The following is an 18,941-nucleotide window of genomic DNA, read 5'->3' as shown; positions in this document are numbered from 1 at the left end:
GGGGAGAAAAAAGTGAAGTTTTCTTTAAGAATCTTTTGTCACAGTTATTGAATTGGCAAACACATACTAATCTCTTTGGTGGGCCAAGCATAGGACCAGATATTTAAGTCCTGTCTCAACCTTAAGGATCCTGTAGTCTAAGGGAAGAGATAGCACGTGGGCACACAGTAATGACACCGTGGATGCATGCCACGACACGGCAAAGGCTGGGGCTGTGGGTGAACACACTCAGATGGGATCTAACCCAGCTCTCTGCATAGAGTCTGTTGGCAGAGAGCGAGTTCCAGGCCAAGGCAATAGATTTTACAAAGCCCCAGAGGAGAAAATGCATAGGATGTCCCAGAAACCCCAAGGAACTCAGTGGAACTGGACATTAGCACAAGGCCAAAAGATGAGGTAAGGACAAAGTTCTTCACACAGCTTGCCGAGGGGGGTTGGGTTTTAGCAGCGGGGTAGTGATGAGATCCTTCTGGCTCCCGGGTTGAGAACAGACCAGAGAGAGACAAGTCGACATGGTGCCAAGATGGCTGCAGCAATCCAGGGAAGTTGACCACGGGACAGGTTTGAGAGGTATTCGCAGAGGACCAGCTTGGTGACAGGGCATGCTGGGGAGTCAGGGAAGAGCCCAGGCTTCTGGCTGGAGCTCTTGGGGGATTAGGTGAGGCCAGGCCCTGAGCAGGGAGGGAAGGGGCAGTGGAGAGCGTGTGCACGGTGGGGTCAGACAACTTTTGAGGAAGTTAATTCTTGCTTCATCTGAAGACCATCATGTAGGCTGCTCAATCAAGCCCAACAGACATCCTGCAAATTCTGTATTCTTCTGATTTTTATGGTGCATGGCATCCTAACAATAATTGGAGTATTTTATGAATTTGAAATCTTTTTGAGGCTTTCTATCAAATGGGAAAAAAGGGAATTCTGATTAAATGAGAGAGGCATGGTCTAGGAGTGCTGGAGTAGAAGCCAGGCAGGGCGGAGCATACAGTGTTCATGTTCTGTTTCTTTCTCGGCCCACGAATGTGTCCAGGCTCTTTTGCTTTCACCACCTGGTCTGAAGACATCTCAGGTGAGGTCCAGGATTAAATGCCTAAAAGTGCCTTGAAAATGAAAAGCTAGATACAGGTGCTTGGTACTCTCCTCTGCAGAGAACCCGACAAAGCCCAACCATCGTGGTAATGTGTCTGCAAGGCATCCATGGAAACAGACTTGTAGCAGAGGCATCCATGGAAACAGACTTGTAAGCAGCTCCATTTATTTGAGTAAATAGCTTGTAAATAAATCATTGGTAAACATTACAAAATTAAATACATTTTCGAAAGCTTGCCAGTATACGTAAAATTCACAAACATATTTCTCTTAAAAAATAAAATATGTTCAGAGCACCCTTGATATAAAATGCCTGACCCCCATCCTTGGACAGGGCCACCTGGGGACGTCTCCCGTAGGTAGGGTTTCTGTGGGAGGCAGCAGGGGCCTCCTGGAGGGAAGGAAGAGTTTCTACTCTTAACCTTTGACCCTGCCCACATCTCAACTAAATTTTGATTTTGTAACCAAGAGGGGCAGGGCAGGTGCCCAGGCCTAGCTGTAAGCACGGGGATCAGGGTGCACAATTAGCGCCAGGAAAGCCCAAAGTCCTCACCATAATAAGCCAATTGAGAGAAGCAGGAAATGCAGTCTCCACACTTCCAAACCAGCAAATGCTCCCCCACTAACGACTGTCTTAAGAGAAGGCCGGGCTTTCTTACATTTACACTTCTGCAACAAGCCATTCACACCCTCCAGTCTGCTGCAACCAGGCATAGAAGGGACCTATTTCTAAGGAGCAAGACAGTCTGCTAACTTCCTTTTGATCTGCTTTCCCGGGGAGAGAATAATACAAAGTATTTGGTTGAAAGCAGAGAATTCGTTGCTACACAGGGCTTCCTTCTTCCATTGCAAAACACTGCTCAGATAGCGTAGGCATTTCTCTAGAAATCAGGTTAGTTCTGCAAATTAAGGGTTCATAAAACTTTAAAAGACCACAAACAAGGCGATAAGTACATGACCTGGCAAAGCATCCCAACCAATGAAATAATATAAAGTCCATAAATTAAGCCCTTGACCAACTCAACATTTTTGTAGTGTAGCTCATTAAAACAGCGGATACACTGAATTCTTTCACTTTGGTGCATAAAGTGAATGTTGACAGACAGCAGCAGTCACATGAAGAATGCCTGGCGGCCTCTAGAAAACACATGTGCTGGGACCTCCAATTCAAGGACGACCACAAGTTTATTCCATCCATATGAAATAAAACTCACATCTACATTTTAACTTAGTTTTGCATGGCTATATACAAGTATGAGAGATTTGACAGCTGAATCAAATATACAACTTGAGAAAAAAGTATTATCAAACTAGTTGTAAGAAAGCCATCTTCCCTGTATCGTAAGGTACCTAAACATCTGAGTCCTTTCAGAAAATGTTGCCTGGCCCGGCCCATCCTTGGACGTCCACCTGCTTTGATAATCCTTGGTTGGGCTGTGGCCAGAGTTGTGATATCTTTGCTATTAAAATATTACACTAACAAAAACCTTAAAAAAAAAAAACGCTCTTGAATAAATGCCTAATAGATTCCCCACACACACCAAAAAAAAAAAAAGTTGCTCATAAGGACAACTATTCTGTAACAAAAGTCTTCATGAAGTCCAAATCCCAGGACCCTGTCTTCATCTCTGGGAGAGTTCCACCCTGTTCCAGCATCATACACTCTTCTTCTGCGGAGGGCTCAGTTTCCTCATGCCTCTTATCCGAGAAAGCAGCTCTTTGATAAATTCCTAAAAGAGATTAGATGAAGTTAATATGAGTGGTCACTATTAAAATCTGTGTTTAAAAATCTGCTTAAAGTAATTGATATCAATTGCAGTTAACATTAGTCTGACGAATTTGTTTGGATATGTTAACCCCAACTGGTATAATACAGGAAATTTTTAAACAAATGAAGAGTACATAAACTTCACATCACAAAGCCTTCTTACTGATCTACTCTCCAGGCTACCTTCACTCACTGAGGAATTTGTGTGTACACCGGTGCTACTCAGTCCTGCTACTTATACAAATCATCTGGGGGTCTTATAGATTCTGAGTGAGCATATCCAGGTTGGCGTCTGAGATTCTGCATTTCCAAACTAGCTTACAGGTGATGTCAGTGTTAGTTCCTGGACCACACCAGGAATAGCAATGCTAGACCAGTGGCTCTCAAATTTGAGTGTGCATCAGAATCACCAGGGGGACTGCTTTGGTTTGAATGTGTCCCCCAAATTTCATATGTTTGAAATGTAATCCCCAAATTCATATGTTGATGACATTTGGAGGTAGGGACTTTGGGAGGTAACTAGGATTAGATAAGGTCATCAGGGTGAGGTCCCCATGAAAGGACTGGTGGCTTTATGAGAAGAGGAAGAGAGGCCTGAGTGGACACGCATGCTCTTCTTGCCCTCTCACCATGTGACGACCTCCACCGTGTTATAACACAAGAAGGCCCTTGCCAGATGCTGGTGCCATGCTCTTGGACTGCCCAGCTTCCAGAACCATGAACTAACAAAACCTCTATTCTTATAAATTACCTTGTCTGTGTTATTCTGTTACAGCAACAGAAAACAGACTAAGACAGAACTTATTAAACCACAGAGTGCTGGACCCCACCACCAAAGCTTCAGAGTCAGTAGACCCAGAGTGGGGCCTGAGAATTTGCATTTCTGGCAAGCTCCCAAATGACACTGGTGCTACTAATCCCCACAGCATACTGAGAACCACTGGTCTAGACCTCACTAAGAGTCTTTGGACTTTTTTGACTGCAAACCATAGGTAAAAGAGCAAAACAAAATGAAGCCCAAAACTCATTTTACATTATAACTGAGCACCTACAGACACACTCCTAAAATTAAAATTTACAGAATACTTACTACATATAATACTCTAGTATTTTCCTACTCTAATTTCACTTACAAAGTAATGCAGGGGGAGACCCACTAAGGATTTGATAACCTATAAATGGATTAGAACCCAAAGACTGAAAAACAACCTAGAATGGTTCCTACTTTATGCCATCAGGAATCTGTCGTTGTTGCCTGCTGTTTTAAAATGTTTGGCTACCAAATAAGTCATATATATTGGGTAATAATCAACTCGTCTTGACAAAGCTGACAGCCAGTCAGACTTTCTGGTCAGCAAGTGACAGCCTGTGAGGGACAGAACTGAGCACGTCAGGGACCACCTGAGCAAAAACACAAGAAACCTTGCTCTCCACTGAGGACTTCTGAAAAACAGCTCTCAGTCTCCCTGTACCAGTTACAATTCTCAGTCCCGAGCTCCCAGACTAAATGAGCCCTGTACTACCCTCCAGCTCTAAAACACAATAAGCTTAAACATTTACTATTTCATTAGCCACCACAATTTTTTAAACAATCTTTTTGCTATTATAAAAATAATATGTCATTTTTCTAAAAAAACTGGAAAATACAAACCAGCAACAATGTAGTCCTTAGAAGTAACCACTATTAACATATTTTCTTTTATGGATACTGTTTTGACCTAATTAGGATCATACCATATAAACATATCTTTTTTTTCACTTAGCATTATGCCAGAAGCTTTTTCCCATAACATTAAAAATTAATGTTAATGGTTATACAATCCTTTATTATATGGATGTTGTACAGTCTGCTAAATACCCCCGTCAATGAATATTTGGACGGTTCCTGGCTTTTCAAAATGATAAACACTGGCATAGTTAGCATCTTTGTGCATAAATCTTTGCAGGTTGGATTATTCTCTTTGGAGAGCTATCCCAGAAGAGGGTCAAATGACATAAATATTTTAATCATCACTGTTTCTGAACTTGGACAGAATGGAGTACAAGTGAAGTAAAATGGAAGTCCTATTTTAATTTTCTGAATACTATCCAACTTAAAGAATTTTCTAGGATGAAATAATGCCATACGTTCCCATTTGTAATTCAATTTTCATTTTGAAAAGTTAAATACATTCCCTATTGCCTCTTTTACTATGTGGTTTAACCAATGTATAGTATTCTGCATATACAGTTTTAATTTAGTCATTTTTGGAATCTGTTATGCAAATGACTCCTGCAAAAAGTTTCAGAGTTTTGGTATTTGAGTGTAAATTTCCATTTTTCTTTTTTATCAAGCAAAGGTCAGAATCACAAACCCTGTAATCTACCTTGTTGATAACTCTGGTAACTTTTCTGCACTATTTTAATAACATATTTCACAAAGTAAAGACTAAAGCCACATAAGAAATATACTCCAAATTACAAACCTTTCTCTTCAAGACAAAAGTAATTTGATAATTCAAATCAAATTCAAATTTTTTTAAAAAATTGATCATTATGTGCGTAAATTTCAGAGATTAAAAAGTTTAAATAAATGATGTAGTTTGTCCTGTGCTTATGATATATTAATATTAATGAAAAACTCAGTTTAAATTTTACATCAACATAATTTATATGTCTATATCATAATATACTATATTGTGCATAATGTGCATATTTTAAACTGTTCATTAAATTTGCATAATAGAGTACTCAGCTAAGCTAAAAAATAGCAAGACCAATATTTATTCTCCTTATAGAAACTTGGCAACACCACTTGCACAGAAGGATTTTGTTATTACAGATGATTCTCAAAGAAGATTCAAGGATCTCTAGTCAAAAATACTTTGATGGTTCTTGGTTTCTATTACTCAAAAGCACTCCATCTCCATAACAACACATTTCATTTACTCCCCCAAGAAAATCACTGAGACTTGGGCTGGGGATGCTGATTTAGTCAGAGCAGGGCTGTCCCTTTGAGAAAATGACCTGTGAGTTGGGACCCGAATTGACAGAGAGAGGCCAGCTTGGGAAGATCTGGGTGGCCTAGGTCACAGCACGCGTGCAGAGCCTTGGGGAGAAACAAGCAAGAAAGTGGGTGTGCTTGGTGCGGAATGGCCAGGGTGAGCATGGTGCAGCAACGCTGGAGGTGCTGGGCCAGGTCACCAGGGCGATGACAGAACACTGCTGGCACAGTGGGAAGCCACTGGAGCCTTGGAGTAGGGGAGCAACAACATTGGATTTATGTTTTTAAGAGATCCCTTTGACTGCTGTGTGAAGAATGGGGCTCAGGAAGACAAGAGTGAAGGACAGACCAGTTTGGAGGCATCGCAGTGCCCCAGACAAGGGAGGCCGGGGCTTAGGGTACCTTGATGCAAACCCTCACGGAAATGGTAGATTGGGTACCCATTTCGGAGGCAGAGCCAATAGACCTTGCTGTTGGACTGAATGGGAGGGGAGGACAGGAAAGAAGGGAATTAAGGTCACCGTTCTCTGCAGCTAGATGACAAGGCGGTGCCCTCTGCTGAGATGGGGGATAGCTGGAGGGGAAAAAACAGATTTACAGATTTGTCATGAGGTGTCAAGATGACAGATACATGTGACTTTGGGTCTCAGCTCATGGCTGAAGACGTTAATATGGGCACCAGCAGCATCTGGATCAGTGGCTTTCACCTTCAAAACACAACAAAACAACAAAACAACGATGTGTGACCCACAGAGATACCAGACTGGAACAAAAGTTTCCTGAAAAAATATAACTCTTGCTATTAATATTTTATTCTGAAAAAATGCAGGTGGAGACCAGCAAATGGGATCCATCCCATAGTTTGTCAACACACAACAATCTAGACCTGGACTGTTCAATACAGTTGCCACTTAAATTGAAATTAATTAAAATAAGTAAAACTGAAAATTCATTTTGTTAATCATACTAGCCACATTTCAAGTACTCCATACCCACGTATGTCTAGTGGCTACCATGTTGGATAGAATGACTTGGGAAGTATTCTTTCCTTTTCATGTTTCTGGAAGAGATTATGTAGAGTGGTTGTGATTCCCACCTTGGCTGTCTGGTAAAATTCCCCAGCGAAGTCATCTGGACCTGGATTTTTGTTTGTTTGTTTGTTTGTTTGTTTGAGGGGAAGTTTTGAAACGTTGTATCTTTTAAGAAATTTACCTATATGAGATAGGAAAAACAAAACTGTTTTGCCTACTCTCACGGTCAACACAGCACATTTCCGGCCATCAAAATGTGTGGGGAGGTTTGCAGGGGGCGGGGAGTTTCCCTACACACCAAGCAGCTCTTTAGCAGAGCCAATGGTGCAATTCAATTCTGACACTATTTACTTGGAGTTAAAGTTAGAACACCCTGTCCCACAAGACTGCCCCCCACTTCAGATGCCAATTCCAGGTCTCAGGTTGTGACCTATACTTCTGACTGACCGGCTACAAACTGAGTTTCCGATGGCCCCTGCCTTGGCTGCAGTAATGTGCTAGAGCAACTCACAGAACTCAAGGAAACACTTACTTACCTTTATTGGTGTATTATATTAATAAACGATATGATAAAGGATACAGATGAACAGCCACATGGGGAGATGCACAGGATGGGGTATGGGGAAGGGGCGCAGAGCTCCCACCCCCTCTCCAGGCACACAAACCTCCCCGCACCTCCATGTGTTCAGCAACCCAGAAGCTCTCTGAGCCCCGTGGTTCAGGGATTTTCGTGAAGGTTTCATCACGTAGACAGGATCTATTCTTAACTCAATCTCCAGCCCTTCTCTCCTTTATGGAGGCTGAAAGTTCCAAGCTTCTACTCATGGCTTGGTCTCTCTGGTGACCAGTCCCCATCCAGAAGCCCACCAAGAGTTGCCTCATTACAACAACAGATGCTCCTGTCACCCCAGAAATTCCAAAGGACAAGGAGCTCTGGGTCAGGAACTGGGGTCAAACAAATGTTAGAACAAAAGATGCACCTCGCACCCTTACTGCTCAGGAAACTACAAGGGTTTTAGAGCTCTGTGCCGAGAACCAGGGGCAGAGATCAAACACGTACTTCTTATAATATCACACTGTCACACGCCTATTTCCCTTTTGTTGAATTTACTGGCACAAGGTGGTTCATCATATCTGTAGACACTATGATGGAGTCACCTCTCTCATTCCTGACAATTTGTCTTCTCTCTGTGTCTGTTATCAGTTGTGTTGACCTTTCCAGAGAATCAGGTTTCTTTTACTGATTTTCTTTTTCTATTTCACTGATTTATGTCTTCATCTTTTCTATTTCCTTTCTTTACCCTACTCTAGGTTTAATTTGTTCTTCTTGATTCCTCAGGTGGACACTGAGGTCATGATCTGAGACCTTTTCTAACACAGACATTTGTTGCTGTATGTTCCCCTCTAAGCACTGTTTAGTGGCATCTCACAATTTTGATATGATGTGTTTTTATTTCCATTCAGTTCAAAATAGCTTCTAATTTCCCTTTTGATTTCTTCTTTGGACTATAGGTTATTTAGAAATGTGTCATTGAGTTTCCAAATATTTGGAGATTTTCCAGGTATTTTTCTGTTACTGATTTCTAATCTAATTCCATTATAGTCAAAGAACATACATTATATGACCTGAATCCTTTTAAATTTGAGACTTGCTTTCTGGCCCAGAATATGTAAAAAGCCAGGCTGTCTCTAAGCCGATGTTTCACTACTGCCTTTACACAGCCTCTTCCCATGTAACTAGGGCTTGCCCTGAACAGGCTGAAGGAAAGGATGAACACAACTGCTTCCCCCGTTGCAGGATTTCCAAATGAAAATGGTAATTTATTTAAGGCAATTCTCTAACCACAAAGAGCAGGGTCTTTTGCAATACTCAAAAAAGGGCACTCGACTCCTTTTTGACCTTTCAATCCCTGGCCAAAAGGGCGGGTGAGGACAGACGAGGGACCCCCTGGCGGATGTGGGTTCTGTACTGGGATCTGGCACTGGCTGTGCTCAACCAAAGAAGAGAAGGGAACGAGCTCTGCTGGAGGCCCTCTCTCGGCAGCCTCCTTACATGTCACCACACTAAATCCACGGTAGTAGAGGTTTTACAGTTCAGAAAAACCAGTGTTCCAGTTCATTGCAAGTCATTTGCCTAAGGTCACAAAGCAAATATTTGAATCATGTCTCTTGATGCCGACGGAGTTTGTGACGTGTGTACTGAGCCCCCACTGTGCCAGACTCTACCCAGGTGCCGAGAGGCAGAGCAGAAGGCGGCAGAGGCCCCGCCTTCCAGGAGCTCCCAGGCCACTAGGGAGGACCTCAGCTTCCACCTTAGGAATCAGGGAAAGAAGAGTGAACTAAACCCAGAGCGGGCCCTGCCAAGGTCAGGCATGGGCCACAGTGCTGGGTGTGGGCACAGGGGCCCCGCGGAGCCCCTGCCGGGCCAGCTCAGCTTCTCCTGCACTGCCTCCCACGGCAGATGACAGGGCAATAGAGGGTCACAGCTCCAGGAGACCTCGAAAGACTAGAAGCTCTGGATAACAAAGGCCACAGAACCCAGAATGTCTGCTCTGGGTGGGCTGGCTCCCTCTCCCTCTCCCCCCCTCCTCCCTCCTTTTCCTCTCCTTCTGCCGTCACTCCTTGAAGGGAAAGTTTTTAAACTGTCTCTCCAGCAGTTTCTAAGATCTGGCCATTCCAGTTTCCTAACAGTTGAAATCCTATTTCAACTAACTGCCAAACATTTGCCCTGACCCATCTTTCAAGACAAGCAGCTTTGAAGAATGCCTCAGCAGCTTTTGTCCAAATGCTCCTCAAAACGCTACCTCAGAGACCCCAGGTCTGTACCTTAGAATCTGCATCCCAGCCGCCGTGCCCTGCTGGACACACCCTGCAGGCACAGAAGGAGGCTGGGGCCCTGTGTCCCAAGGACTGGGACTTGTACGGTGATGCAAGAAGCAGAAACACAGAAGATAAAGACCTTGGATCACAAACATAGGAGGATCCTTTGAAACAAATGCCTAAAAAAATCTTAATGGGTTTGTTCCTGTAAGGAAGGAGTCATCCTACAGGCACATGGTAAGAAGCAGTGTAGACACGTGGTGGGGAGAGGCATTCTGGAGCCAGATGACCTGGTTCCAATCCTCATGCTCCACTTAAAGACTAATCATTTTAGTCTCTGTTTTCCTTTTGTGTAAGTGGGAGCAATGACAATAAAGGCTACCCGCAGGGCTGCTGTAAGAGTTAAATGACCGAATGAATTAATGCATGTCATGTGTTTGGGGATGTGCTCAGACGGTAGTGAGAGCTGTGCAAGTGCTCACCCCTGTCACCGTCATCTCCATCGGGACCACGCTGAACTGTGAGATAAGAACATATCCAGTCCATACAAATTCAGATCAGTAATACGCTACTCTGACTACACTAAGAAAAGGTAGCCTTTCTGCTCCTCCCTGTCCCTGTGGGAAAGTCTGACGATGAAGGCAGGTGAGAATTATGTGACACCAGTGAGACCATGCTCAGTCCTGGGCACAGACGCCAGGCTGGGAGCAGCACACACGGGTTTCTTCTGAGGAGGCTGTCGGTCACCCTGCAAACGTTCCTCCCTCTGTGCTGGTCGGCTCTCCCAGCTTTAGGCGACAGAGGATACGATTGCTGAGAAAATCCACACTGGCCTTTCTCAGCCCTGCCTGGTCCCACGCTGCGGTTCCCAGAGCACCTACCTCAGCAGATTCCCTGCCCGTGGCCTCTCCTCCCTGCAGTCTGAGCAATAACCTGCGCCCACAGCCAGCCACTCCACAGCCACTTCCACTGCGTGACTTCCGCCCTCAAGGGACTACAAGTGGCTACAGAGTGTATTTGTTCTTCACATCATGAAGTGTTCGAAATGGGCTTGGAAACATTCCTTCAGCAGAATTTCCCAATAGCTCCCTCCCATCGACACACACACACACACACACACACACACACACACACACACACACACACACAGAGCAGCAGCAGCACCAACAAGCACCTCCTACTCCTTTAGCTCTTCCTTCTCCTGCTGTCTGCTCTGAGCCTTTGCACATGGCCTCTATCGCTCTGCATGTGGAGGGAGCCGACCCTCCCCTCCACCAAACCTCCCTCCCTTAGAACAACTGAAAGCTTCCCTTCTTCCATAAATGCCTTTCTAAATGACCCTGGGGCAGGCCCCCTACCTCAGCCCTGGGCACTATTTTTGGATCTGAGAATGCTCTGCATTCACCTTGTTAATACGCTCATTCACCCGGGGACTGTCTTTCCCATGGCGTGTGCATTTCTGTTTCGCTTGGCACAGCACCGTGATCTCGGGGCACCGAACACCTGTCTGGGGCTCACATTTAGCTCATACTTATTGGGCAGCTTTTGTGGGACAGGCACTCTGGCTATTTTCACATTCTGTCTGATTTAATCATGACAAGTGTTGCAAAATAGGCTCAGAGGGGCCTTGACTGAGGTCACAGAGCTGCTGTGTGGTCAGACCGAGATTCAAACTCTGTGTTCATACGAAGGCATCAGGAACCCAGAATCACTGCCCTGGGGGAGGAGGGGTACCATTCCCTCTGCACCTCACTGCCCAGGGTAAGAAATCTTTTTTATTAAGCAACCAGGTTAGGTAATCATAGTCTAACTACAAACTAAATTAAAATGACTTGAAATGCGTATGATAAACATAGCATCTTAATTTTCAAGTATGGGGGAAGGGATGCCGGACATGCAAAGAACTTGGCCTCCAGGAAGACTGAAAATTATCCCCAGGAGATGAACCTTATCCTCAGAGCCTCTTCCTGAGGGGGATGACAAACACCTCAAGAGCCTTCGTAATCTAGCTAACTCATAAATTAGAAGAGAAGGAAAAGAGGCAGCAAAGGAGGGAGAAAGGAGGAAAGAAGGAGTGGAAGGAGGAAAAGGAAGAAAAGAGGGAAGCAGAGTGCTGACTTTCCTACCCACTGAAATCCTGCCCAACCTGCCCCCTAATCATCAAGACTGTTCTCGTTGCCACATCCATTGCCCCTACCCAGTTCTCCTCATTTGACACTACTAAGGACACTTTTCTTTCCTTTTTTCTTTCTTTTTTTAAGTTTTCAGCTTCATCGAGCAATAATTTAGTCTATTTAAAGTGTATCATTTGATGAGTGTTGACAATTGGTTACGCCCAGGAAATCACCATCACAATCAAGATGCGGAACGTTTCCATCACCCCAAAGATGTCCTGCTTCCCTCTGAGAGTTCATCTGGCCCCAGCCCCAGGATTCTGTCACTATAAATTAGTCTGCATTTTATGTAAATGGAATCATTCATTATGTCCTGTTTTTTGCCTGGCTTCTTTCACCCAACCCAACATATCTGAGATTTGTCAATATTGCCGTGTGCATCAGCACTTTGGCCCTTGCATTGCGGAGCAGTGTCCCACCACACGGCGTGCCGTTTGTTTACCCATCCATCTGCTGATGGACGGCACTTGGGTCGTTTTGAGTTTTTGATCATTGTGAATAAAGCAGGTAGGAATATACCTGTATGAGTATTTGTGTGGTCATTTTTGTTTGTTTGTTTTGAGTAAATACTTAGCAATGTAGTGGCTGAGCGGTAGAATGTGTGTGTTTAACTTTTTCTAAAACCCCCGAACAGTTTTCTAAAGTGATTGCTCCATTTCACATTCTCCCAGGCAGGTGTGAGAATTCCAGTGTGTCCACATTTTCATCAACACTCCGAGTTGTCAGTATTTTTCATTTCAGCCATTCTTGCGGATGTATAGTGATAATAGATCTTTTGGGGTTTTTCAAGGAGCTTGTCTACTTCCTGCTGCGGCAAATCCTCAAATAACATCATTTGAGAAAACAAATCAATTCCCACTGTCTGTGTGGGTTTTCTCCAGGTACCCTGGTTTCCTCCCACAGCCCTAAGCTGTGCCCCTCAGGTTTATCAGCGTGTCCCTGCAACCCTAGTGTAAGTGTGGGTGCGTGTGTGGGTGCGTGTGTGGGTGTGTGCTGTGGTTCCCACCTGGTACCCTGAGCTGCCAGGATGGGCTGCAGCCACCCAAGACCCTGAACTGGAATAAGCAGGTTGGAAAATGGATGAATGAATGAACACAAATTATTGTAAAACAAAAATTAGTAAAGTATATGATAATCACACAAATGCATGACAATAAATGATGCAGTATTCAAGCGCTTGGCAACCCTGCACCACATTAATTACTGTCTGTTTTTGAACTTTGTGGTGGGAGGAGGTGCTCCTGACAATTTCTGCTTTGCAACCATTGGTGCCTTGATTTAGCCCACCACTGCTGTGACCGCCGTCACTCACTGATTCCCCACAAACTGGGCAAAGAGTTATCTTACCCGTTTTTATTAATCCTTCTTAAATGCATATATAGCTCACATTTATTTCAATGTTTAACATTAGAAGTGTTTTGGTCTTTATTTAGTAGTTTGGTGATATTTTTTGTGAACAGAAATATGCCGTAGGAACTTCACTCTTGTTTGTAAAAATTAGCCTCTGGTAAAATTGGTTTTGTTATATGTTGTTTCGCTTAAAGTTGTAGTTTCCAAGAACCTATCGATGATGTTACATGAAGACTTACTATACGGTCTCTGCTTGGATCTCTGACCTACCTCCTACTCCCCTTCATTGGGCCCTCCCCACTGCCACCACCTGCTGACTAAATGCTGCCTTCTCCAAAGCTGTTCCCAGGCTCCTCAAGGCCAGGAACACCGGTGACTCTCAGATCTCATCTCTAGCTCTGGTTTCACCCTGAGATCCAGATCCTCATTCCTTGTGGCTGCCAGAGATCTCCACCAGGGCGCCCCCCGGGCAGATCAGTCTCTAATGACCAAAAGTGAGCTCACTGTCACCTACCCTTCCTCCAACCTGTCCCATCCCTTCAGGAAGTTATAGGCTCCATTTTTTGTGTCCTCAACAAACCGTTATCATGACCTCTTTTTCCTCCAAATTAAGCCATAAATTTAAATGCAATTCCAGTCAAAATACAAATATTTGCAAATAGTTAAGACAGTTTGAATAAGAAAATTATGAGCTCACCGGACCCTTACTAAGAACTTATTATAAGCCCTGGTAACTGAGACAGCGTGCAGGGGTAGACGGCCAGAAATAGTCCCTACATATAGGGAAACCTGAGCTGTGGCACAAGTGGTGTACAGGGCAGTGGGGAACAGACGAACTGAATGTTCAATAAATGGCACTAGGACAATATGGCCACACACAAAATTAGATCCCTACCTCATATCTAATACACGAAAATAAATTCAAAGGGGTTTGAATACCTGAGTGTAAAAGCCAAAAGTGAAAACTTTCAAAACTAAATATAAAGAGACTATATTTAGGACACTAAAGTAGTGAAAGATTTTTTAAATAACACTTTTTAAATAGCATAAGCCATAGAAGATATTATTAAGAAATTTGGCTTAAATTAAAATTAAAACTTCTGTACACAAAAGACAACACAAGTGAAAATAAGCTCCACAGACAAGTTTGCAACCTACATCAAGGTCAAGGATTGTCATCCAGAATATATAAAGAACTCTTAAAAATTAACAGGAAAAACACCAACAACTCAAAAGAAAAGTGGGCATAGAATTTGAAATGGAAATTCCTAGAAAATGAAAAACAAATAGCCAATAAACATGTTGGGGAAAAAAAAGTACCCAACTTCCCTAGCAATCAGTAAAAGATATGTTGAAACAATAAGATACCATCAGATTGGCAAAAATTTTAAAGTTTAGCAATACGAGGTATGAGAATAGTGAGGTTAAAAGGGAATTCTTATATCCTGTTGAGGGGGATGCAAGCTGGTGCAAGCATTTAAGAGCAACTCTATTTCTTGTATTCCTTGGAGAAAATCTTGGACAACAAGTCAATAATAATTATTCTACTGCACCATTGTTCATAATAATTAAAAACTGAACACAGCCTAAGTGAGTATCAGCAGAAGAATGGATACATATAGTACAGTATATTAATACAAAGGATGCTGTATAGTAATAAAATGAACACACTAGAGCCTCCTGTATTAACATGGATAAATTCAAACATCTGATGTTGGACAAAATAAGTAAGCCAAAAAAGAAAACTTGCAATATATTATTTACACAGTTAAAATGCATACACAATAATCCATGTGCATCCTTGTCACTGCTACTTGGTTGCAAGAGTCTTACTGATCTTTGTTTTTCTAGGACAGAACTCAATATACAAGAGGGGCTCGGTAAAGGTTTGCAAAGTAAAGGCATATATGAATGAACCAATTAATTGCTACAACTGTGGCATAAAAGAGAAGAAACAGAAAGAGAGGACACTATTAATAGAATCTTTAAATGTCAGTTGAGTAAGAAAAAACCTGTACAAAGTATCAACTGGACCAACAACTACGTAGGATCTAGGGATGCTCCTCCAAGCACTGGAAAACTAGGCCAACCTGGGAGAGTCAGGGAAGATGAGAAGCGTTTAGGGAAGGGTGGAGCCTAGAATGTTCCTTCACACTCTCACACACACTGAAACACACACACAGAGGGGAGATCAAAGGGCAGTAAAAAAAAAACAACATTTCCAAGGAGCTTGGGAAACTGATTTGATATAACACGCAAATACCTGATTTATAAGAGACTTGTAAAAAAGAATGAAGTCCAGATCTGGCAGCAGCCATGAAAGCAGACGGTCCTTTCTCGCTCTGAAGTTTCTGCCTTGTGGCTCTGTCACGGGGACATGGCATTGCAGCAGCCACGCCCTACTGTGAGCTCCCCACCCGCCATCCCCCTGGGCTCTGTGGCTTTCACAGTCTGCCCCCACTCCTACCCCCACCTGCTTCCTCCTGCACCAGAGGCAGCGGATGGACACACATTTTGTCATTATCACCATAGCCAGGTGTCTCGTAGCCTTCCCTAGTCATTCAAAGTAATTAATCTGCTACACTCATTGAAAATAATGTGCTGCTTAAAAAACATGCGCCCATTGGAAAATAGGAAAAGGAGAAACCACAGAATCACTGCAAATCACTGTTTTGTGCATAAAGTATACTTAGGTCATTCTTTCAAGCATTTTGAGTCATTTAAAAAGTTAATTAAGATAAATCAATATCATGCAGTATCCCTTGGATTGGAAGTATTTCCTGACAAAAGAACTTCTAAAAGAAATGCTTAAAATCACAGCTCAGAGTGGTTTCACCAACCACAGTGACTGTATAAACTCTGCAAGCTCTAATAAAGGGTGCTCAGAAGAACTCTGGATGCTCAACCTGCTTTTCCAAAAAGAATACCATCCACTCCTTATGGAGAGGAGAGAAACAGCAGCGAGGATTCCCAAGGCTGGGATCCGTGTGGATGCTCTGAGCCCTGCCTCCTCTTTGTCCCCCATGCCCCAGTTGCTTCCTTAAAACTGCATATTCACAGGAGTCCCCCTGCCAACTGACAGCAAATGGAGTCCTCTCTACCCAGGTTCTAAGTAGCTACCTGACACTTCCTCCAAAAAGCCTGACATTCAACAGACTGGTGAGAATCAGGTAAGGTGTGAATGGGGTGGAGGGAGAGAAGTTCCAGATCCACCAAGTTTAGATAAGTGAGGAAAATGGGAAGGGTAGTACGGGCCTCTTGGAAAAGGCTATGGTGACACCTGCAAACTGCCCCAAATGGCAAAATGTCCTCACCCAAAGAAACAGCTAAGCATTTAAAAATCACATGAAACTCTTATCTGCTCGGATATCCGGGTCACCCGGAGGCCCAGCAGGCAGGCAGTGAGTGGGCGCCCTGGGGCTCAGCTTTAGGGTGGCCCCGGCTCTGGGTGAGGCTGGGATTTGCACCCTGGAGTCACAGGCATTCGTCGGCTCCACAGCACAGCCCGTCCACACTCACCACAGAAATATTTGATTTCTCTCTTCTTTCTGGGGGGATGGCATGCTGTTAATCTTTATTGAGGTTCATCTACTACCTGGGCACACCAGAACCGATCCCATTTTTCATTATCTGAAAAGAGGCTTATGAATCTGTTATGGGGAAGGGTTTGTGGCTGCTGTTGCCATAACTTCCACCAAGATAAATTCCTGAAGGTCTTAACCACATCCTCTTCCCTGCCCCCGACCTTTGACTTAAAACCACTGACACTATGTTGTCCATTTATTTTCTTAACTATCTGCCTTTAAATATTAATTTGTTCCACTGTGAGAGAACTCCCGCTAATCTGTGTTAAAGATCCAGTCCACTGCTCTCGGACTAATTTATTTTTCACCCAAATTCCAACCTTTATTTGCGTGCAGCAGAACAGTTCGTTTGCCCTCCCCAGAGTCTACCTGACAGCCCTTAATTCTCCCTTCACTTACTAACAGCTTTCTCAGAATCTTTACACTTGCAGTTCGGGAAACATAAAATAAAATCCATATAAATAATCCAGCCACTGTAAATAATCAATGGAGTAAATTCAGCAAAATTACAATCTCCCACTTTATAATCATTAAGGAACTAAAGTAACTTCACCAAGTGTCCTACTATCCACGAGGGAGAATATTATTTGCTGCAAATACACGAATCTTGCCCAAATTAAAAAAACTCATTTCCAAACTTTTTGGAATTTGTTTTTGGTGATAATTCTCTTTATTAAACATATAGACACCCAAAAGGCATGTGTCAAATTGTCTTTCATTTACATTCTTTCTTCCGTCTAGATAAGTCTAATCACAGGAAGAGAATGTGGAGCTGGTTTTAATATGGGGTTGATCATTCTGAATTTAATGAATAAGAAAAGGCCACAAAGTCACAATCAATCATCTGCAAATGCCAACCAGGTGCACTGCCCTTTAAAGCCTGTGCCTCCTCTACTGTTGCTTTTCTAAAAATAACAATCATTAATTACTGGGGGTGGGGGGGATGCATCAAAAAGCAAGGTCCATGTGGCTTTTCCTATAATGCCATCTTTCTTCCTTATTTTCATCATTATTATCATCATCACCATCATCATTATTCTCAAGTCATCTTGCTTCTAAGAGCCTATAGCAAAGAATTTACCCACCCTCAGCTCTGGAGAGGTGAGCTCTAAGCCCCTAGAATGTCTGCCTGTACAAAGTGTCTTTGTCTACCTGGAGGGTTGGGCCATACCAGATAGTCCAAGGATGTGACTGAGGGTGGGGCTTTGGATCATGTGGTATCAGCTAGAGACTGAGGCCAGCCACGTGGGTAGTCAACCATGTCTATGTGACCGAGCCCCAATAAAACCTCTGGATACCCACGCTCAGGCGAGCTTCCCTGATTGGCAATACTCTCTAGGTATTGCCACACATCACTGCTGAGACAATAATGCCAACCATTCCACCAGGAGTAGGCAAGTGGAAGCTCTGCATTTGCAACTTTCCTGGACTCAGCCCCCAGTGTCCCTTCCCTTGCCTGATTTTAATCTATAAACTTCCACTGTAATGAACCAGAACCATGAGTATAGCAGATTTCAGTGAGTTTCTCTAGTGAATTATCAAACCTGAAGGTGGTCTTGGGACCTATGAACTAGCAATTGGTGTCAGAAGTAAGGGGCAAGGTGGGGGTCTTGTATATAGTTCTCTAACTTTGCAAAGGGTGCTGAATAAAGACCAGGAAATAAATGCAGGGTTTTGCCTGATGACTGCACATCTTTGGCAAGCTTACCTAACATTTCTGGGTTGATTTTCCTCAATGAAAACAATTTTAATTAACTTTAAAAATATTCCAAAATGGACCTTGTGCTCACCTAGTAAGAATTCAGAGAAAGGCAGTGAGACAGAGCATAGGATTTGGACTCAAATATGGTCTAGATGCCAGCTCCAGCACATACTGGCTCTTATACCCTGGGCAGATGAGGCCTGGTACCCAAGTCCTACTGAAAGTGTGTAAGCAACTGGAATACTGGGACCAAAATCCTTTTGGCTCCTAAGTAAAGCTACATGTGTTTCTGGCTAATAAACCCCAATCCTTTAATACTTACCTGCCCAATGACACTAAAACATTATAAGGCTTTTTGTAACCAATGGCTACAACCACTAGAATATAGTTTTCATTTGATTCTGGTCTTTCTTTGGAAGTTCCCAATTCCTTCTCTATTCAGAAAC

At 43.3% G+C, this 18,941-nt stretch overlaps 1 protein-coding gene across 1 annotated transcript in view; it reads right to left on the bottom strand.

The window, feature by feature from the left end:
• Positions 1-1,229: 1,229 nt before the first annotated feature.
• The window catches only part of PPP1R14C (protein phosphatase 1 regulatory inhibitor subunit 14C), an 80,426-nt gene continuing 62,714 nt past the window's right edge, over positions 1,230-18,941 (bottom strand). Inside the window, exon 4 of the mRNA XM_045544565.1 lies at positions 1,230-2,813. Coding sequence (XP_045400521.1) covers positions 2,739-2,813 — 75 coding nt within the window. The 3' untranslated portion in view covers positions 1,230-2,738. The remainder of the gene's footprint in view (positions 2,814-18,941) is intronic.

The sequence above is a fragment of the Lemur catta genome, chromosome 2, assembly GCF_020740605.2.
Source record: "Lemur catta isolate mLemCat1 chromosome 2, mLemCat1.pri, whole genome shotgun sequence".
In the NCBI taxonomy this organism is placed as follows: Eukaryota; Metazoa; Chordata; class Mammalia; order Primates; family Lemuridae; genus Lemur; species Lemur catta.
Note: the sequence above shows the minus strand (reverse complement) of the source record. Positions and strands in the feature narration are given on the sequence as shown.